This window comes from Giardia intestinalis, chromosome 1, assembly GCF_000002435.2.
Source record: "Giardia intestinalis strain WB C6 chromosome 1, whole genome shotgun sequence".
Taxonomy (NCBI): domain Eukaryota; phylum Fornicata; order Diplomonadida; family Hexamitidae; genus Giardia; species Giardia duodenalis.
The window spans coordinates 1,464,508-1,485,438 of record NC_051856.1 but is presented as its reverse complement, the minus strand read 5'-3'; the positions used below and the strand labels follow the sequence as shown (position 1 = coordinate 1,485,438).

The following is a 20,931-nucleotide window of genomic DNA, read 5'->3' as shown; positions in this document are numbered from 1 at the left end:
GATAGCCTGTGGCTATGTAACCGCGTCCGTCTCTAACCTATTGATGTGGCAGCGGAGGGCACTGCGTGGGGGCGGCCCCCCGGAAGGGCGCGGTCCGAGGAGGGGCCCCGACCGGCCCTGGACCGACTGGGGCAGCCCCGGGTGCTGGTGCGTGCGCCTGCTGCAGCGGGGCCACGGGGGCGCAGGAGGCCGCAGGAGAGACCGGAGTGTTACTGGCCCGGGGATCGGCTGCTCTGGGCCGTCCGGGGGTCCTTCCGCGCTCTCCCCGCGGTCCCCCGGTCTCCTGCACCGGGCTCCCCAGCGCCCGTCCCCGCACGTGGGCGTGTCTCCCGGTCGTGCGTGCCTGCTGGAGGCGCTGGGCCTCCCTGCGCCTCTCTGTCTGGATCCCCGGGCCGCCTCCCCGGGCCCCCTGCGGTCCTGCGCCGCCCCCCTGCGCACACGGGCTCCTCTGTGCAAGGCAGACCCGGTGGTGGGCGTGCACTGCCCCCTGGCCACCCTTGGGGCACCCTGCACTCCCTCAATCTTCTCTTTCCGCGCTCTGCCTGTCTGTCTGCCCCGCACCCCCCCAGAGCAAGTGGGCCGCGCGCCCCGCCCCGCGCTCTGCAGGCGCGTCCCTCAGGCGATCGCAGGGCTCTGCGCCGTACAGGAGCGCCGCGCCGGGTGGTCTCCCCGGGCGGGGGCCGCTCGGCGACGGGGCACGGGGCTGGGGCGCGCGGCCGGGCGGGGCGCGAGGCGGGGTGCGCGCTTAGAGGCGGTCAGCGCAGGGCCCCCGGGCGCGGCGGCGCGGCGCTGCCCGGCCGGGCAACCGCGGGGCTGGCGGCCCGCGGCGGGCGTTCCTCTCGTACTGGCCCGCCGTGCTCTGGCCCCGGGGCCAGTAGGGTAAAACTAACCTGTCTCACGACGGTCTAAACCCAGCTCACGATCCCTTGAACGGGTGAACAATCCGACGCTTCCGCGCCGGTGCGCGCGGACGGTAGGAAGAGCCGACATCGAAGGATCAAAAAGCCGCGTCGCTGCGGGCGCTCGGCGGCCACAAGCCAGTTATCCCTGTGGTAACTTTTCTGCCACCTCCGCGCCCGCGGCCGGGGCGGCGAAGGATCGGTAGGCCCCGCTTTCGCGGCCCGCGCCGGCACGGGGGGCGCGGGTCGGGCGGGCTTGTGCCCTTCTGCTCCGCGGGAGGTCTCCGTCCTCGCTGAGCCCGCCGTGGGACGCCTGCGGTCCGGTGTAGCAGGCGCGCCGCCCCAGCCGAACTCCCCGCCCGGGCGGGTCCCCGCGCGACCGGGTGAGCGGGGCGGCGGCGGCCGTCAGGGTGTCTCAGGGGCGCGGCCTCCCCTGTGCGCTGCGCCGGCCGCCCCGCCCCACAGGCCCGGGCTGGAGTCAAGCTCAAAAGGGTCTTCTTGCCCCGCTGGCCGGCCCTCGCCCGTTCCCGAGGCTGGAGGCTCGCGGAGGCGCGGCTCGGGACAGTGGGATCCTCGTTGGTCCATTCATGCACGTCGGAAATTGCCCGACGAGGCATTTGGCTACCTTAAGAGAGTCATAGTTACTCCCGCCGTTTACCAGGGCTTCGGCGGATCGCTTCACGGTGACGGTCGTGGCACTGGGCAGAAATCACGTCGCGCCAGCGCCGGGTGCGGCCCTCGCGACGCTGTGTTTCTAGTAAACAGTCGGGATCCCCGCGTCCGTTCCAGTTCTGACCCGGCGCGCCGTCAGAGCCACTCCTTTTCCCGAGGTTACGGAGCCGGCTTGCCGACTTCCCTGAGCCGCGTTCGCTCCCGCGCTAGAGGCTGCTGACCCCGGAGTCCTGCTGCGGTCGGTACGGCGCGCGGCCGGCGCCCCCCGGCTTTTCAGGGGCGGCCGGGGACGCGCGGGGTCCGCCCCCGGGCCCCCCTCTCCGCGCAAGGCGTCCGGGGGCTGCGGGGCGTTCGCGGGCCGGGGCGCCGCCCGCCGCGGTCCCCGTGCGCGTCGCCGGGGGGCGGGCGTCTCCGCGGGGGCCGCGCCTGCCGGAGTCTCCGCCGGCTCCCCGTTCGACGGGCGGGCACGCCCCTTCCCGGTCTTCACCCGCCGCTTAGGCCCGAGTCACCCGCGGCCAGATGCAGGCGCCGCGGAACCCGTCTCCCCCTCAGTCCTCCGGGGCGCGGAGTAGCGGCTACTGCTGCCGAGATCTGCACCAGAGGCCGGTCCGGCGGGGCCTGCGCGCCGCCTTCGCCCCCGGGGCCTCTGCGGCCTCCTACCCGCCGCGCGCGGCGGCCGGGCGCGGGTCCGGGGCTCCGGCGCGCTCCATTTTCCGGGCCGGCCGATTCGGCTGGTGGGTTGTTACACACTCCCTGGAGGATGCCGACTTCTGGGGCCACCTTCCAGCTGTCGGGACCGGCCGACGCCGTTCCGCGGGCCCCGGCGGCGCACCCTGGCCCGGCGTCCGGATCGTCCCGCCTCGCCCGTCCTGCTTACCAGGAGGGGCCCACGCGCCGCCCGCATTCGCCCGCCCCGCCCAGGCCAGCGGCGGGGCGGCGCGGCCCTTCGGAGTTTGGGGGGCGGGCGAGGGGCAGGCCCCCCGCTCCCGCCGGCCAGCGCTCTACGGGCCGCAACTGCGGGGCGGCGGCTGTCCTGGGAGACATTTCGGAGGCAACCAGCTACCAGGCGGTTCGATGAGTCTTTCGCCCCCATGCCCGGCTCCGACGAGCGATCTGCGCGTCAGCACCGCGGCGGGCCTCCACCAGGCTTTCGCCCGGCCTCGCCCTCGCCGGGCATAGATCACCGCCTTTCGGGCCCACGCGCCGCGGCTCGGCCCGCGCACGCCCGCAGGGGCATGGCGGGCCCGGGGCGTCTCGCGCTCGCTCCGCCGCGGGGGCTCCCTCGGGCTCGCCGCGGCGCGTGGCTCCTCGGTCCGTGTTTCGAGACGGGGCCGGCGGGCCGGCGGCCGGCCGGGTTCAGGTCTTTTGAGCGGCCGCAGGGCGTCCTTTTCACCGTTCGCTCGCGCTACTTGGTCCGCTATCGGTCCCGGGGCGTATTTAGCCTTGGAAGGGCCGCGCCTCCCTTCGCGCTGCACGCTCAAGCAGCGCTACTCGCCGCGCAGGCCCGGCGGCCGCCGTACGGGGCTTGCACCCTCTCGGGCGGGGCCCTCGGGCCCCCTCGCGGCGGGCCTGCGCCTGCGCCCCACAGCGCGCCTTCGGGGCGGGCTCCTCCCGCGTCGCTCGCCGCTACGGGGAATCCCGGTTGGTTTCTCCTCCGGGGCGTACTGATATGCTTAAGTTCCGCCCGTCGCCCCCGCCGCCTCGGGCCGCGCAGCCCGGCGGGACCGCCCCGGGGCGCTCTCTGCGGCGCGGCGCGCGGCACGCGGCGGGCGCCGAGGCGGCGGCGCCGGGGCGCGCTGCGTTCGAGGGTCGGTGCTTCTCGGGGCGGGCGGGTCCGCACCGCGTCTCGCGCTCCGCCGCGCTCTTCGTCGCCGCCCGGGCCGAGGCATCCGCCGGCGGGGCGTTCGGGGGCCGACCGGGCCGCGGGGGCGACGCGCGGGGCGCGCGAGGGATCCATCCGCAGGTTCACCTACGGATACCTTGTTACGACTTCTCCTTCCTCCAGGCGCGGGGGCTCGCGGCCCTTCGCGCGTCCGGGGCGCTCGCCGCCGCGCCCAGTCGGTAGGAGCGACGGGCGGTGTGTACAAGGGGCAGGGACGCGTCCGGCGCGCGGTGGGGGCGGGCGCCTACAAGACATTCCTGGTGCGCGGGGGCGTTCCAGCCCGCGGTCCCGGCCACGGCGGGGGCTCCGCGCGTCCTCGCGGGCGCCGGCTGGCCCCGCCAGTGTAGCGCGCGTGCGGCCCAGGGCGTCTGAGGGCATCACAGACCTGCTATCGCCCCGCCGTCCTCCCGCTCGCGCGGGCCGTCCCGCGGCGCCCGCGGCCGGGGTCTCGCTCGTTGTCGCAATGGAGCAGACGGCTCGCGCCACGGGCTGGGAGCGGCCATGCACCACCGCCCGCGCGATCGCGAAAGCGCGCCCGGCTGTCGGTCCTCCGCGCGTCCGGGCCTGGTGAGGTGCGCGCGTTGAGTCAGATTGAGCCGCAGACTCCACGTCTGGTGGTACCCCTCCGTCAATGCCTTCAAGTTTCAGCCTTGCGGCCATACTCCCCCCAGAGCCCGGAGCCTCCCGGTTTCCCTGGGCGGCCGGCGGGACGCGCGCGCCGGCCGCGGGGCGGCACCGTTTACGGCCGGGAATACGGTGGTGTCTGATCGCCTTCTAGCCCCCGGCCTTCGCCCTTGATTGACAGAGGCGGTCTTGGCAGGCGCCTGCGCGGCCGGCGGTCTCGGCGGGATCATCCTGTTTCACCCGTCCCCGGCCGGTACCGGTGCCCCCGCCCGCTCTCCTCGGGGCTGCCGCGGCGCGCCGCGCCCGCTGCGCGGTCCCACGCGGCGGGTCCAACGGGCCTGCCTGGAGCGCTCCCGTTTCCTCGTGGCGGCGGGGGGCCAACTACGGGCGTTTCAACTGCAGCAGCGCCGCGCGACGCTCGCCGAGCTGGAATTACCGCGGCTGCTGGCACCAGACCTTGCCCTCGGCTCCGCGGCGGGGGCTGTGGGCCCGCCTCGCTCGCGCGCTCCCCGTCGCTGCCTCGCGCGCCGCGCATTGGGCAAGTTCCGCGCCTGCTGCCGTCCTTGGATGTGCGGGCCGTCTCGCAGGCCCGCTCTCCGGAGTCGAACCCTGATTCTCCGCCAGGCGTCGGGCCCTCGGCGCGCCGCGACCGCGCCGACCGGGTGATGCCCCGGAAGCCCGGGCGGGCCGTCGCTGCGTCACGCTGCTCGCCCGCGGGCGCCCGCCCTTGCGCGCACGTCTTGGCGCCGGGTTGCCAGCGGTGTCCGGCTAGCAGGGACCGCCGCGGGGGGTGCAACCGTTGTCCTGAGCCGTCCGCCGCGTCCCGGGTGAGCGGGCATGCATGGCTTCGTCCTTGGGGAGAGCGTCGCGCTCCGGCAGGATCGACCGGATGGCCGGGCGCGGGCGCCGCGGGCCGGGCGCCTCCCTGCGCGGGGGCCGCCGCCTGGCACGGGGGCCGCCCCCTCCGTGCCCATGCCGTGTCGGGGGTCCCCCCTATAGTGCCGGGCGGAGGCCGCCCCCCACAGCCCGGCCCGGGTCCGCCTGCACCACACTTTTTTGGATTCCCTTGGGGCCCTCTGCCCCCCTCCAAAAAACCGGCCCTCGCGAGATAAAGCACCTTGTCCTATATAGTGCGTGACAGAAGCCGCCCCCACACACCCCCTGGAGTCCCCCTGCACCACATTTTTTGAAATCCCTTGGGGGCGTCCGGGGGGCCGGGGGGCCGGTCCGCGGGGAGCGCCGGGGAGCCCGGGCGGACCCTGCAGGACTGCATATCACGGCAAACCCTCCTGTGCGGACCACGTGTCCCGGGCTCCTCTGCCGGTCGGGAGATCCGCGCCCCTCGTTCTCCGTCCACCGTGCCCCGGGGAGGCCCTTGACTGCAAAACGATCGAATTGGAGGCTGACTGTGCATCCGGGCGCTCTGGGGGCCCTCTCCGGGGAGACCGCCCGAAACGGCTTCTCGCGGGGATCTCAGCAGCCGTGGCTATATACGGTCCGTCTCTAACCTATATGATTGCTGGCAGCGGGAGGGCACTGCGTGGGGGGCGGCCCCCCGGAAGGGCGCGGTCCGAGGAGGGGCCCCCGACCGGCCCTGGACCGACTGGGGCAGCCCCGGGTGCTGTGCGTGCGCCTGGCTGCAGCGGGGCCACGGGGGCGCAGGAGGCCGCAGGAGAGACCGGAGTGTTTACTGGCCCGGGGGATCGGCTGCTCTGGGCCGTCCGGGGGTCCTTCCGCGCTCTCCCCGCGGTCCCCCGGTCTCCTGCACCGGGCCTCCCCAGCGCCCGTCCCCGCACGTGGGCGTGTCTCCCGGTCGTGCGTGGCCTGCTGGAGGCGCTGGGCCTCCCTGCTGGCCTCTCTGTCTGGATCCCCCGGGCCGCCTCCCCCGGGCCCCCTGCGGTCCTGCGCCGCCCCCCTGCGCACACGGGTGCTCCTCTGTGCAAGGCAGACCCGGTGGTGGGCGTGCACTGCCCCCTGGCCACCCCTTGGGGCACCCTGCACTCCCTCAATCTTCTCTTTCCGCGCTCTGCCTGTCTGTCTGCCCCGCACCCCCCCAGAGCAAGTGGGCCGCGCGCCCCGCCCCGCGCTCTGCAGGCGCGTCCCTCAGGCGATCGCAGGGCTCTGCGCCGTACAGGAGCGCCGCGCCGGGTGGTCTCCCCGGGCGGGGGCCGCTCGGCGACGGGGCACGGGGCTGGGGCGCGCGGCCGGGCGGGGCGCGAGGCGGGGTGCGCGCTTAGAGGCGGTCAGCGCAGGGCCCCCGGGCGCGGCGGCGCGGCGCTGCCCGGCCGGGCAACCGCGGGGCTGGCGGCCCGCGGCGGGCGTTCCTCTCGTACTGGCCCGCCGTGCTCTGGCCCCGGGGCCAGTAGGGTAAAACTAACCTGTCTCACGACGGTCTAAACCCAGCTCACGATCCCTTGAACGGGTGAACAATCCGACGCTTCCGCGCCGGTGCGCGCGGACGGTAGGAAGAGCCGACATCGAAGGATCAAAAAGCCGCGTCGCTGCGGGCGCTCGGCGGCCACAAGCCAGTTATCCCTGTGGTAACTTTTCTGCCACCTCCGCGCCCGCGGCCGGGGCGGCGAAGGATCGGTAGGCCCCGCTTTCGCGGCCCGCGCCGGCACGGGGGGCGCGGGTCGGGCGGGCTTGTGCCCTTCTGCTCCGCGGGAGGTCTCCGTCCTCGCTGAGCCCGCCGTGGGACGCCTGCGGTCCGGTGTAGCAGGCGCGCCGCCCCAGCCGAACTCCCCGCCCGGGCGGGTCCCCGCGCGACCGGGTGAGCGGGGCGGCGGCGGCCGTCAGGGTGTCTCAGGGGCGCGGCCTCCCCTGTGCGCTGCGCCGGCCGCCCCGCCCCACAGGCCCGGGCTGGAGTCAAGCTCAAAAGGGTCTTCTTGCCCCGCTGGCCGGCCCTCGCCCGTTCCCGAGGCTGGAGGCTCGCGGAGGCGCGGCTCGGGACAGTGGGATCCTCGTTGGTCCATTCATGCACGTCGGAAATTGCCCGACGAGGCATTTGGCTACCTTAAGAGAGTCATAGTTACTCCCGCCGTTTACCAGGGCTTCGGCGGATCGCTTCACGGTGACGGTCGTGGCACTGGGCAGAAATCACGTCGCGCCAGCGCCGGGTGCGGCCCTCGCGACGCTGTGTTTCTAGTAAACAGTCGGGATCCCCGCGTCCGTTCCAGTTCTGACCCGGCGCGCCGTCAGAGCCACTCCTTTTCCCGAGGTTACGGAGCCGGCTTGCCGACTTCCCTGAGCCGCGTTCGCTCCCGCGCTAGAGGCTGCTGACCCCGGAGTCCTGCTGCGTGGCGGGGCTGTGAGGCGTGGAGGCTAGTAGAGATGATGCTGTTTACTCTGACTATTCTGAGAGGAGGGCCATCATCTCGTTACTGCCTCTCCGGTTGACTATCTCCAAGAGTTTCCTCCTGTTTATGTTCTTCTCCTTCTCTGCAAGGAGTCTCGCGCACTCTATCTGGCTGCAGGAGACTGCCCACATGAGGGCGGTCCATCCGTTACTAAAGAAACCACCTTCTTGCATGCCGCCCTCCTTCTCTAATAATATTTCGACGCAATCTGAGTGGCCGTTCTGCGCTGCTATCATAAGGGCGGTCCCACCGTTACTACCTTTCATTCCTCCCTCCTTATCTAATAATAGTCTGACACATTCTGGGCGGCCGTTACGTGCTGCACACATGAGGGCTGTCCCACCATTACTAAAGAAATCATTCTTTTTCATGCCACCCTCCTTCTCCAGCAGAAGCTTAATGCACTCTGGGTGACCCTTCTCTGCTGCTATCATAAGGGCCGTCTTACCATTCCTATCTCTCATGCCCCCCTCTTTCTCTAAGAGAAGCTCCACTATCTCTGCGTGGCCATTCGCTGCTGCACTCATGAGGGCTGTCCATCCACCATTATCCCTCAGGCCTCCCTCCTTCTCCAGGAGTATTTCCACTATCTTTGTGTGACCTTTCTCTGCTGCAGTCACAAGAGCTGTTTGTCCATTGTTATCTCTCATACTTCCTTCCTTTTCTAGTAGGAGCTTAACACAGTCTGCATGGCTTCCCTCTGCTGCTATCATGAGGGCTGTTTCGCCATCCTCATTCTGCATCCCGCCCTCCTTCTCTAATAGTAGCTTGACACACTCTAGGTGGCCACGCTGTGCTGCTATCGTAAGGGCTGTCGAACCATAACTTGTCTGCATCCCGCCCTCCTTCTTTACTAGTAGTCTAACACAATCTGAATTGTTGCTCTCTGCTGCAAGCATGAGGGCTGTCCGTCCAAAAATATCCTGCATGCCTGCCTCTTCCTCTAGGAGTATTTCCACTATCTTCGCGTGGCCATATGCTACTGCCCTCATCAGCGCCGTTCCACCGTGCATACTCAGCTTGCCTATCCTGACATTCCCCGTCGTTTTCTGCCCTGTCTGAAGGGGAGCAAGTGCCTTCACAGCTGCTGGGTCGTTTCTATCGGCAGCTCGCATGAGGGCAGTGACGCCCTTCTCATCTGTGGGATCGAGGAGCTCTACTATGTTCCTGTGCCTCGCTCTGGCAGCAATCATCAGCGCAGTCTCACCGGTGTTGTTCTTCTTGTCCTTGTCTGAGAGGTGCTTCTTGACCGCCTCGATGCCTCCGTCCGCAGCAGCGTGCATGAGCGGGGTCCAGGATGAGTCTTCATGTTTGCCGAGCACCACCCCCGTGTCTATGTGCTTGTTCTTGAGGGCGTGCATGAAGGCTGTGTTACCGTCCTTGTCTTTCATTCCTTTCTGGACTGGTATAAGCAGCCTTACCATTTCAGTGTCTCCTCTGGCTGCGGCTCTCATAAGTGCCGTGACGCCGTTCCCATCGGTTGGGTCCTCGTAGGGGATGATCATCTCGGCAACCCCTAAGTGCCCATTCTCGAGAGCATGGTATAGGGCGTTGTGATGTTGCTTGTCCCTCAGCCCCTTCTCATGATCAAGAAGGAGCTTTACCACTTCAAGGCTCCCCTGCTGTGCGGCGATCATCAGAGCAGTGTGGCCATGTAAGTCTTGAAGACCATGCTCGTGAGGGGCGATGATCTTAACTATCTCGGGATGGCCGTTGTGTGCAGCGTGCATGAGCGCGGTCCAGCCGTTTTTATCCTTGAGACCCTTCTCCTTCTCAACAAGCAGCTCAACAGGCCTACCGTGTCCCTGCTGGGCCGCGTGCATGAAGGCCGTCATCCCCTGCTTGTCACGCTGGCCGGTGCAGACTCTTTCTTCAAGTAGCACCCGGACGGTCTCTGTGTTATTCGTGTGCGCAGCGCGTATCAGCTTGGGAAGCAGGAGAAAACTGCGGGGGTCGGCTGCATCCATCCTGTCACTAAGTTGCATGACCTTGGCCTCTAGCGCTCTCATCGTGGCCAGATGCTCTTTACCCTGGTTCTCGAGCGCGTCGATCCTAGCGGACTTAGCTGTGAGCTCCTGTTCCAGAGCATCGATCTTGGCAGCCTTCGTCTCGAGAATGTCTTTGAGAGAGGCAGTCTCAGCAGACCTGGCGTCGAGGGCCGCCTCAAGAATAGCAATCCTAGCATTAGCACTGTTCAGAGCAGTCTTCAGGGAGCCGCATTCGTACTTCAGCATCACGCACTGACCCCCCAGCTCACCAACTGGGACGTCAATCGCAGTGAGCATCTTGCACAGCTCCTCAGTTGTCAGTCTTTCCTTTGGCTCCAGCACGAATATCCTCTCCAGAACACTCTTCATAAAGCCATCGGCGACACCGCTCAGGTCCGGTGTCCACCCGTCGACGAAGACGTCTTTTGGGTCTTTACCTTCTAGGAAGTCCGGTCTCCTCAGAGTAGTAAGCTCATAAATGATGACCCCGAGGCTCCACATATCGGAGGCGGGGCTGGTCTCATTACGGAGGAGCACCTCGGGGGCCATGTATGCCATTATTCCCATGAGAGTGCTCTCACTCCACAGGGCGTCCCTGCAGAGGCCGAAATCAGCAATGACGAAGTGTTCACCATCTGCGCTGACGAGGATGCTGGCAGGCCTGAGGTTGCGGTGGACAAGCCCATTAGCACCTACCCCGCTGAGACCATGAAGATAGGCGAGGGCGGCGGCGAGCTGCCTCAGGACGGAGAGGACCAGCTCGGGAGAGACGGGGGTCTTCCTCCGCTTGCAGTCGATAAACACTTGCTCGAGTGTCTTGTCGTGGCGGTCCGTGACGACGTAGATGAGGCCCTCATCCTCGACTACTTGATGATACTTGAGGATCCCCGGGTGGGAGAGGTCGGGGAGGGTGGCCAACTCGAGTCTGATGGCGTCCACGTTGCTCTTGCCCAGGCCGTCGAGGAGGATCTCCTGCACAGCGAGACTCGGATAGCCCCTGAGGGCGTAGACTACACCTGTAACTCCTCTGCCCAGCACGCCATCCAGCAACTCGTGGAGCTCCTCAATGACAAAGTGTGGGACGCTGGGGGCCACCGCTGGGGGGCTGGCTGCGTGGTTGCTGCCGCCGGCCATGAAGTTTGTTTCCAAAAATAAGACCAAGCGATCGGATTGAACGAGTGATTGGGCCGCACCCTCAGAGGCTACAAGAAAGCGCAGGTCTCTGCCAGCCTCACTTCCCGAGCCTGTGTCCATGACAGCAGACACGTCGTCCCGTACACTGTGGAGCGCCCTTGCATGCGCTGGCATGGCGTCCCTGTCTGTCCTGGCCCGTTCGCGACTATCACGCATTACTAGTACTCTGCACCAGCTCCCCCAACTGTGCAGTCATGGCCATTCCACGTGTGCACGGCCATCTAGCAGCACTCGCCCGCGTCCTCTGCCCTCCTCCGCCACTCATCCACGCGGGCCATGCAGGGTCTAGTGCCCCTCCAGCGCTGGCCTGTCGGTGCTCTCTTCTGAGGCTGCATGCCCTACAGGATCACCCGTGCTCACCATATTCCTAGAACCCATCACGCACCAGGGGCTCCCTCGCAATCGGTGCCCAGAAAGTCACGAGCAGGACTCTTCGGTGCGTTTACTACCGAGACACCAGCCCCCGCAGAGGAAGCCAACAAATACCCCACAGCAATGTACAGGAGTGCACCCCGAACAATCACTCCACAAGAGAGGTGCGATCTGAGTCTGGCCCTCACCGGTCCTGTTCCTACTGAAGTCAGGGAAAACTACACTATCAGCTGGCCTCCGGTGGGCGTACTCCTATCTCGTCCTTCTCCAGTCCAACTGGTTAAGGGAGTAAGAGCGGCTGTCTCTCACTGCTCGCGGCAACACACCAGTCTGACAGAAGAGCAGTGGCACGTGTACTCTCGCTAATGTTGGTAGGATTTCTCCTAGTTTGTGCAACAGTGCTTGCAAAGGACAGCGGGAAGGACGGCTGCGAGAAGGCCTCTAACACAGACTGCGGAGAAGAGCTGAAGCGCGCCGGCTGTGCGACCTGCACTGCTGTGGGCCCCAACGGCCAGACGTGCCTCACCTGTAACGGCGGCCAGAAGGTGCAACTCAATGGAATAAGCTGCGGAGACAGCTGCCCGTCGAACTCTGCGGCCAACCCGGACATCTGCGAGTGCAACGAGGGATTCAACCTGAACAGCGGGAAGGACGGCTGCGAGAAGGCCTCTAACACAGACTGCGGAGAAGAGCTGAAGCGCGCCGGCTGTGCGACCTGCACTGCTGTGGGCCCCAACGGCCAGACGTGCCTCACCTGTAACGGCGGCCAGAAGGTGCAACTCAATGGAATAAGCTGCGGAGACAGCTGCCCGTCGAACTCTGCGGCCAACCCGGACATCTGCGAGTGCAACGAGGGATTCAACCTGAACAGCGGGAAGGACGGCTGCGAGAAGGCCTCTAACACAGACTGCGGAGAAGAGCTGAAGCGCGCCGGCTGTGCGACCTGCACTGCTGTGGGCCCCAACGGCCAGACGTGCCTCACCTGTAACGGCGGCCAGAAGGTGCAACTCAATGGAATAAGCTGCGGAGACAGCTGCCCGTCGAACTCTGCGGCCAACCCGGACATCTGCGAGTGCAACGAGGGATTCAACCTGAACAGCGGGAAGGACGGCTGCGAGAAGGCCTCTAACACAGACTGCGGAGAAGAGCTGAAGCGCGCCGGCTGTGCGACCTGCACTGCTGTGGGCCCCAACGGCCAGACGTGCCTCACCTGTAACGGCGGCCAGAAGGTGCAACTCAATGGAATAAGCTGCGGAGACAGCTGCCCGTCGAACTCTGCGGCCAACCCGGACATCTGCGAGTGCAACGAGGGATTCAACCTGAACAGCGGGAAGGACGGCTGCGAGAAGGCCTCTAACACAGACTGCGGAGAAGAGCTGAAGCGCGCCGGCTGTGCGACCTGCACTGCTGTGGGCCCCAACGGCCAGACGTGCCTCACCTGTAACGGCGGCCAGAAGGTGCAACTCAATGGAATAAGCTGCGGAGACAGCTGCCCGTCGAACTCTGCGGCCAACCCGGACATCTGCGAGTGCAACGAGGGATTCAACCTGAACAGCGGGAAGGACGGCTGCGAGAAGGCCTCTAACACAGACTGCGGAGAAGAGCTGAAGCGCGCCGGCTGTGCGACCTGCACTGCTGTGGGCCCCAACGGCCAGACGTGCCTCACCTGTAACGGCGGCCAGAAGGTGCAACTCAATGGAATAAGCTGCGGAGACAGCTGCCCGTCGAACTCTGCGGCCAACCCGGACATCTGCGAGTGCAACGAGGGATTCAACCTGAACAGCGGGAAGGACGGCTGCGAGAAGGCCTCTAACACAGACTGCGGAGAAGAGCTGAAGCGCGCCGGCTGTGCGACCTGCACTGCTGTGGGCCCCAACGGCCAGACGTGCCTCACCTGTAACGGCGGCCAGAAGGTGCAACTCAATGGAATAAGCTGCGGAGACAGCTGCCCGTCGAACTCTGCGGCCAACCCGGACATCTGCGAGTGCAACGAGGGATTCAACCTGAACAGCGGGAAGGACGGCTGCGAGAAGGCCTCTAACACAGACTGCGGAGAAGAGCTGAAGCGCGCCGGCTGTGCGACCTGCACTGCTGTGGGCCCCAACGGCCAGACGTGCCTCACCTGTAACGGCGGCCAGAAGGTGCAACTCAATGGAATAAGCTGCGGAGACAGCTGCCCGTCGAACTCTGCGGCCAACCCGGACATCTGCGAGTGCAACGAGGGATTCAACCTGAACAGCGGGAAGGACGGCTGCGAGAAGGCCTCTAACACAGACTGCGGAGAAGAGCTGAAGCGCGCCGGCTGTGCGACCTGCACTGCTGTGGGCCCCAACGGCCAGACGTGCCTCACCTGTAACGGCGGCCAGAAGGTGCAACTCAATGGAATAAGCTGCGGAGACAGCTGCCCGTCGAACTCTGCGGCCAACCCGGACATCTGCGAGTGCAACGAGGGATTCAACCTGAACAGCGGGAAGGACGGCTGCGAGAAGGCCTCTAACACAGACTGCGGAGAAGAGCTGAAGCGCGCCGGCTGTGCGACCTGCACTGCTGTGGGCCCCAACGGCCAGACGTGCCTCACCTGTAACGGCGGCCAGAAGGTGCAACTCAATGGAATAAGCTGCGGAGACAGCTGCCCGTCGAACTCTGCGGCCAACCCGGACATCTGCGAGTGCAACGAGGGATTCAACCTGAACAGCGGGAAGGACGGCTGCGAGAAGGCCTCTAACACAGACTGCGGAGAAGAGCTGAAGCGCGCCGGCTGTGCGACCTGCACTGCTGTGGGCCCCAACGGCCAGACGTGCCTCACCTGTAACGGCGGCCAGAAGGTGCAACTCAATGGAATAAGCTGCGGAGACAGCTGCCCGTCGAACTCTGCGGCCAACCCGGACATCTGCGAGTGCAACGAGGGATTCAACCTGAACAGCGGGAAGGACGGCTGCGAGAAGGCCTCTAACACAGACTGCGGAGAAGAGCTGAAGCGCGCCGGCTGTGCGACCTGCACTGCTGTGGGCCCCAACGGCCAGACGTGCCTCACCTGTAACGGCGGCCAGAAGGTGCAACTCAATGGAATAAGCTGCGGAGACAGCTGCCCGTCGAACTCTGCGGCCAACCCGGACATCTGCGAGTGCAACGAGGGATTCAACCTGAACAGCGGGAAGGACGGCTGCGAGAAGGCCTCTAACACAGACTGCGGAGAAGAGCTGAAGCGCGCCGGCTGTGCGACCTGCACTGCTGTGGGCCCCAACGGCCAGACGTGCCTCACCTGTAACGGCGGCCAGAAGGTGCAACTCAATGGAATAAGCTGCGGAGACAGCTGCCCGTCGAACTCTGCGGCCAACCCGGACATCTGCGAGTGCAACGAGGGATTCAACCTGAACAGCGGGAAGGACGGCTGCGAGAAGGCCTCTAACACAGACTGCGGAGAAGAGCTGAAGCGCGCCGGCTGTGCGACCTGCACTGCTGTGGGCCCCAACGGCCAGACGTGCCTCACCTGTAACGGCGGCCAGAAGGTGCAACTCAATGGAATAAGCTGCGGAGACAGCTGCCCGTCGAACTCTGCGGCCAACCCGGACATCTGCGAGTGCAACGAGGGATTCAACCTGAACAGCGGGAAGGACGGCTGCGAGAAGGCCTCTAACACAGACTGCGGAGAAGAGCTGAAGCGCGCCGGCTGTGCGACCTGCACTGCTGTGGGCCCCAACGGCCAGACGTGCCTCACCTGTAACGGCGGCCAGAAGGTGCAACTCAATGGAATAAGCTGCGGAGACAGCTGCCCGTCGAACTCTGCGGCCAACCCGGACATCTGCGAGTGCAACGAGGGATTCAACCTGAACAGCGGGAAGGACGGCTGCGAGAAGGCCTCTAACACAGACTGCGGAGAAGAGCTGAAGCGCGCCGGCTGTGCGACCTGCACTGCTGTGGGCCCCAACGGCCAGACGTGCCTCACCTGTAACGGCGGCCAGAAGGTGCAACTCAATGGAATAAGCTGCGGAGACAGCTGCCCGTCGAACTCTGCGGCCAACCCGGACATCTGCGAGTGCAACGAGGGATTCAACCTGAACAGCGGGAAGGACGGCTGCGAGAAGGCCTCTAACACAGACTGCGGAGAAGAGCTGAAGCGCGCCGGCTGTGCGACCTGCACTGCTGTGGGCCCCAACGGCCAGACGTGCCTCACCTGTAACGGCGGCCAGAAGGTGCAACTCAATGGAATAAGCTGCGGAGACAGCTGCCCGTCGAACTCTGCGGCCAACCCGGACATCTGCGAGTGCAACGAGGGATTCAACCTGAACAGCGGGAAGGACGGCTGCGAGAAGGCCTCTAACACAGACTGCGGAGAAGAGCTGAAGCGCGCCGGCTGTGCGACCTGCACTGCTGTGGGCCCCAACGGCCAGACGTGCCTCACCTGTAACGGCGGCCAGAAGGTGCAACTCAATGGAATAAGCTGCGGAGACAGCTGCCCGTCGAACTCTGCGGCCAACCCGGACATCTGCGAGTGCAACGAGGGATTCAACCTGAACAGCGGGAAGGACGGCTGCGAGAAGGCCTCTAACACAGACTGCGGAGAAGAGCTGAAGCGCGCCGGCTGTGCGACCTGCACTGCTGTGGGCCCCAACGGCCAGACGTGCCTCACCTGTAACGGCGGCCAGAAGGTGCAACTCAATGGAATAAGCTGCGGAGACAGCTGCCCGTCGAACTCTGCGGCCAACCCGGACATCTGCGAGTGCAACGAGGGATTCAACCTGAACAGCGGGAAGGACGGCTGCGAGAAGGCCTCTAACACAGACTGCGGAGAAGAGCTGAAGCGCGCCGGCTGTGCGACCTGCACTGCTGTGGGCCCCAACGGCCAGACGTGCCTCACCTGTAACGGCGGCCAGAAGGTGCAACTCAATGGAATAAGCTGCGGAGACAGCTGCCCGTCGAACTCTGCGGCCAACCCGGACATCTGCGAGTGCAACGAGGGATTCAACCTGAACAGCGGGAAGGACGGCTGCGAGAAGGCCTCTAACACAGACTGCGGAGAAGAGCTGAAGCGCGCCGGCTGTGCGACCTGCACTGCTGTGGGCCCCAACGGCCAGACGTGCCTCACCTGTAACGGCGGCCAGAAGGTGCAACTCAATGGAATAAGCTGCGGAGACAGCTGCCCGTCGAACTCTGCGGCCAACCCGGACATCTGCGAGTGCAACGAGGGATTCAACCTGAACAGCGGGAAGGACGGCTGCGAGAAGGCCTCTAACACACAGTGTAATACTCCCAACTGTAAGATCTGTGATAACCCCAAAACAGACAACGAGGTCTGCACTGAATGTAATGACGGCGACTACCTCACCCCTACAAACCAATGCGTACCTGACTGCACGACCATCAGCGGATACTACGGAGATAATGACAAGAAGTGTAAGGCATGCAGCCCTGAGTGCGCTGAGTGCGTTGGGCCGGCCAACAATCAGTGTAGTTCCTGTCCTGCTGGCAAGAAACTGACATATACAGATGACAGCAATCCTAATAACGGAGGCACCTGCGGGGATGCGTGCAAGGTGTCTGCAGATGGCACTGGCTGTGAGACATGCGGGGCTCAGATAGGAGGAACTGCATACTGCTCAAAGTGCAAGACCTCCACTCAGGCCCCCTTGAACGGCGACTGTGCGGCCAGTTCACGAGCAACTTTCTGTACTAAAATGGGTAATGGGGTGTGCACTCAATGTGAAGATAACTACTTCCTCAAGGACGGCGGTTGCTATCAGACAGATAGACAGCCTGGTAAGCAGGTGTGTAGTAATGCACAGGGAGGCAATGGTAAGTGTCAGACATGTGCCAATGGCTTAGCAGCAACTGATGGCAACTGTGCAGAATGTCATCCTACTTGTGCTACGTGCAGTGCTCCCAGTACTGCAAGCTCGTGTAAGACCTGTGCCACTGGGTATTACAAGGAAAACGGTGACGATACCACTGATGGCCCGTGCATGAAGTGCTCAGAGAAGATCTCTGGATGCAAGCAATGTGTGTCATCATCTGGTAGTTCAGTCATATGCTTAGAATCAGAAGTAGGCACTGGTGGAAGCACGAACAAGAGCGGCCTCAGCACAGGGGCCATAGCTGGTATCTCCGTCGCAGTCATCGTTGTAGTCGGGGGTCTTGTGGGCTTCCTCTGCTGGTGGTTCCTCTGTAGAGGAAAGGCGTAGACTTAGCTGTGTACTTAGATAGTAAACGCGTCACTGTATAAAGCATATTATACTGTGCTGGGGCCCTGCCTGTAGATGCGCTTGGAAATCCCACAAGTAAGCCTCGACCAGTTCCTGGCCAGTGCAGAGACGAGGATTGGTTGTAGGTTACATACTAGGGGCTCCTCTCTATTGGTGCATCCACAGTCTGGTACATTCCTCGGCCGTTCCTTGCGGTGTCTGCTCCGTCCGGGTGTGCATGTCGGCCGCTTCAAGGCTCAGACCTTCTCGCAGGTCCTTGCAGTCTAGGAGTAGTGCTCCTCTACTTGGTCTGCCGTCCTGGTAGACAGGGGCCCAACAATACACGGATGGCGATAAAAAATAGTATGCAAGATGTTATCGCAGCGCTCGAGGCAAGCGACACTTCACGTGCTCGCGCGATAGCCTGGGACCTTGTTGGTGGGGAACTGAAGTATCGCGCCGGACGGGCCGTCTGCTACTGTGCAATCAAGGATAGAGACATTCAGCAGCTCGCAGCATTTGTGAAATTGCAACCGAACATAGCACGCGCGTTACCCTTCGAAAGAGCCTATCTTGACTTTGTGGAAGGAAGAGACGCTTCGTGGTTTCTTGAACACCCAGGTCAGCTTCCGGCCTACAGCGCTCTTAAGGGTCAGATTTGCTTGAATATGAAGCTCTTCAGGCGCGGATCCGAGGATCTATCTCACGCCTTGGGCAGCCCACTTGACCTCTATGCTGCGGCTTCTCAGTGCACAGTGGCTCTAGACCCCTCGAGCCTTCAGGAAGCCGAGCGAACCACTTGTGCCGCATTGGAGTCTAACAGTGACTACAAACGCCTTTATCAGTTTAACTACAACCGTGCACTCTACCATCTCTCCAGACTTTCCTTTGAGGAGGCCTTGGCTGCAGCAAACAAAGCGGCGGATTCACTGGAGCGGCACGTGGCTCGTGTAAAGTGCACGCTTGTAGAGGCTCTAGGAGAGCAGCAGTCCCATGCCGAGTCTATTCTCGACGCCACTCGGTGCCGTGTTGGCTTACTCAAGTGTTTTGCCAGAATATACGCAGGCCACGATCTCCAGGACACGGAGCTCTTGCCCTTGCTCCGCAGAATCAAACCTCTCAAAGACTTTCATCCGTCGAAGAAGGAGATTGGACTGGCGGAGTCTTATGGCATACCGTTCATAGACCCAAAGGACCCCTACACCGGCCTTCGTATGGCTTACAAGAGCATGATCATCGTGCGGGATCTGAACTTTGGGGCCCGTCAACAGAATCAGTCCCTGCACGAGACTCCAAACACATCTGAAGGCCAACGGAGACGCAATAATAAGCAATCCAGGCCAGTAGCCTCTACAGACACGCAAGTATCCCACCTCCTGACCGGCCATGCAGCTCTTCACAAGCACCTTGTCTACGTGCGGGAGGCGTATATTGACGAAGAGCCCAATACTTCCGAGTTCACCGACTTCCTCTATGCAGTATTACACTTGTCCTCGGAGCATGCAACTCTCAGGCCCCCACAGGAGACAGAGGACAAGCCTGCCTACCTCGATCGCCTGACAGAGGGGCCCGGTGGACACTTTGCCTTTGCGACCTGGCTGCTCTTGTGGATCGCTCGGTCAGCCATTCTCCCTTATACCGGTGAAGAGTCGACGAGGCAGCAACGGGTGTCCATCCGGCGGCGGTTCAGGGACACAAGCGGTGCCTCCAGTTTGCCGGCATTCGATCACTCGCTGCTGTTCAACAAGGGCTCAGCGTCTGGCCTTTGTAATGCACTGCTCGAACTGGGATTTCTTCGGGTTGCGTATGACGTCATGACTAGCACCTTACAAGCATACACTGCGAGCAATCAAGAAGCCGGCAAATGTGCAGAGGGGGCTGATGAGATCTTAGACTGTCTTCGCGTTCTTCAGCGTGAGGCCTTTCTCAGGCTAGTTCGGCACAATGAAGCGCGTACCAGCGATTACGAGCAGCAGGGAAAAGAGCTTTCCCTAGAAGCATATAGTAATGAATATAATAACGCGTACTTGCCAGACCTACCTGTTCGCAAGCGAGAGCCTAAGCCGCTACCGGAGAAGTGGCAGCCGCGGGCCATGCGAAACGCCCACGGAAAAGCTCAGAAAGGAAAGGCCACCCATCAGGGAGCAGTCACAGATAGAACGGAGGTCTCTGCTGTTTCACGAATTCACACAAAGGGAAGGCGACGCAGATGATTGGTCGTGTTTTGTAAATGTTACTTGTGACTAGAAATAATCTCGACTATGTCCTTCTGCACTTCAGACGGGATGGATGGCATTGGATTTTCAGCGTAACTAATGACCTTATAGCCATTGTGATCACTGATACCCTCCTCCAGTTCATAGAGAACCTTGACGCAGTCTTTGTGGCCGTGCCAAGCAGCGAGCATCAGGGCTGTGTGTCCAAAGTTATTCGTGGCTCCGGCCTCGATCAGCAAAAGAGAAACAGCCTGCGTGTGGCCCCTGCGCGCCGCGTACATTAGGGCTGTAAAGCCCTGACTGTCACGTGCCCCGACCTCTGCTAGAAGATTCTTCACTGCTTCCACGTTGTTGTAATGCGCTGCAACCATAAGTGCTGTTGTGCCCAGGACATAACGTGGAGTGCCAGGATTGTCGTCCTCAAGTGTAAGCAATACAGAGTAGTTCTTTTGAAGGCTTGCCTTGTATTCCTGCGCCTTCGGCGCCTTCCACTTGTTGTTCTGAACCATAGTCATTAGTGCGGTGGGCTTGTCTGTCTGCGTCGTCTCGATTGGATCCAGAGTGATGAGAATATTCTTTTGGTACAGCTGTGGGACCAAGATCTGCATTACATCAAACAGCTTATCCCTCCTGGCAATTTCGACCGCCTCTTTGGCACACAGCTGCAGAACATCAATGTTCCCATTTATGTGCTTGACGTTCTTCTCTCGCACGGCAACGAGAAAGTCGTCGGTCTTTTTGTTTATACGATCGCGCGCCCTATGCACTCGTCCATTGGTACTGATGGACGCTAGTCCAATGCGGGAAGATGGAGTAAACCGAAGGCAGTTTCTAATCAGCTCCTTGAGATCGTTTGAGTATTCCTCTGGAATGTCGACAGACGGATCGCCTTCAAGGGTCTTTGCGTCCCACGGCGGACGCCGGAGACAACACATCTCATATATAATGCACCCAACGGACCAGATATCTGCGAAGGTGTCATACTCCAGTCCGCGGGCTACCTCTGGCGCCATGTACTGCGGAGTGCCGACGTACACCGTCATCTTCGAATTCTTCTCAATCATGCGCGCCAAGCCCAGATCACCGATCTTCAGAGTTGCGCCCGAGTACATTATATTGTCCGGCTTAAGATCCCGATGGATGATCTTGCCACACGACTTATTAGAGTTATCATGGAGGTACTCGAGTCCATCGCAAAGTTGGACAACTGTTTCCCAGATTGTATCCTCGGCTACCAGTTCGTTCCCTCGTGATGCCTCTTTAATCATATCGTCGAGAGAGCCGTCCGGACACAGCTCCATCTCGATAAGAAGCACGTTATCGCCTCTCTGGTGCAACGCAAGGTAGCGAAGGATGTTCTTGTGAATCAGGCTTTTGCCAATCTGGTATTCCCGCTCAAAGGTGCTATGAAACTCCGCAGACACTCGGTTGAGGTCAATCTCCTTCACAGCAACGACCACATTGTCCTGCACCCTGGTCGCCCGGTGAACACTCCCGAACGCCCCCTGGCCAAGGAGAGTAACGTCGCGATAGCGTTCCGGATCCATTT

General features: G+C 63.2%; 4 protein-coding genes, 3 non-coding genes and 1 pseudogene across 7 annotated transcripts; 2 read left to right on the top strand and 6 right to left on the bottom strand.

Annotated features, from left to right (window-relative positions):
- Nucleotides 1-613: 613 nt before the first annotated feature.
- On the bottom strand, nucleotides 614-3,267 carry GL50803_00r40037 (the record flags this gene model as incomplete). Its single annotated transcript, XR_005248681.1, has 1 exon — nucleotides 614-3,267. It is a non-coding gene; the product is annotated as a 28S ribosomal RNA (ribosomal RNA).
- Nucleotides 3,268-3,335: 68 nt separating this feature from the next.
- On the bottom strand, nucleotides 3,336-3,480 carry GL50803_00r40036. Its single transcript, XR_005248680.1, has one exon. It is a non-coding gene; the product is annotated as a 5.8S ribosomal RNA (ribosomal RNA).
- Nucleotides 3,481-3,520: 40 nt separating this feature from the next.
- GL50803_00r40035 lies at nucleotides 3,521-4,969 on the bottom strand. Its single transcript, XR_005248679.1, has one exon. It is a non-coding gene; the product is annotated as an 18S ribosomal RNA (ribosomal RNA).
- A 1,209-nt stretch (nucleotides 4,970-6,178) lies between these two features.
- Nucleotides 6,179-7,374, bottom strand: GL50803_00r40034 (28S rRNA; annotated as a pseudogene).
- A 52-nt stretch (nucleotides 7,375-7,426) lies between these two features.
- Nucleotides 7,427-10,771, bottom strand: GL50803_00113094 (Kinase, NEK; the record flags this gene model as incomplete). Its single annotated transcript, XM_001708941.1, has 1 exon — nucleotides 7,427-10,771. One exon carries the CDS (start codon nucleotides 10,769-10,771, stop codon nucleotides 7,427-7,429), a length of 3,345 nt encoding a protein of 1,114 aa, XP_001708993.1.
- A 581-nt stretch (nucleotides 10,772-11,352) lies between these two features.
- GL50803_0038901 (VSP with INR) lies at nucleotides 11,353-17,166 on the top strand (the record flags this gene model as incomplete). The annotated part of the gene is made up of 1 exon (XM_001708943.2): nucleotides 11,353-17,166. The coding sequence occupies one exon, from the start codon at nucleotides 11,353-11,355 to the stop codon at nucleotides 17,164-17,166; it is 5,814 nt and encodes a 1,937-aa protein (XP_001708995.2).
- Nucleotides 17,167-17,531: 365 nt separating this feature from the next.
- On the top strand, nucleotides 17,532-19,379 carry GL50803_0026364 (uncharacterized protein; the record flags this gene model as incomplete). The annotated part of the gene is made up of 1 exon (XM_001708944.2): nucleotides 17,532-19,379. The coding sequence occupies one exon, from the start codon at nucleotides 17,532-17,534 to the stop codon at nucleotides 19,377-19,379; it is 1,848 nt and encodes a 615-aa protein (XP_001708996.2).
- A 20-nt stretch (nucleotides 19,380-19,399) lies between these two features.
- On the bottom strand, nucleotides 19,400-20,929 carry GL50803_002483 (Kinase, NEK; the record flags this gene model as incomplete). Its single annotated transcript, XM_001708945.1, has 1 exon — nucleotides 19,400-20,929. The coding sequence occupies one exon, from the start codon at nucleotides 20,927-20,929 to the stop codon at nucleotides 19,400-19,402; it is 1,530 nt and encodes a 509-aa protein (XP_001708997.1).
- Between the last annotated feature and the right edge of the window lie 2 nt (nucleotides 20,930-20,931).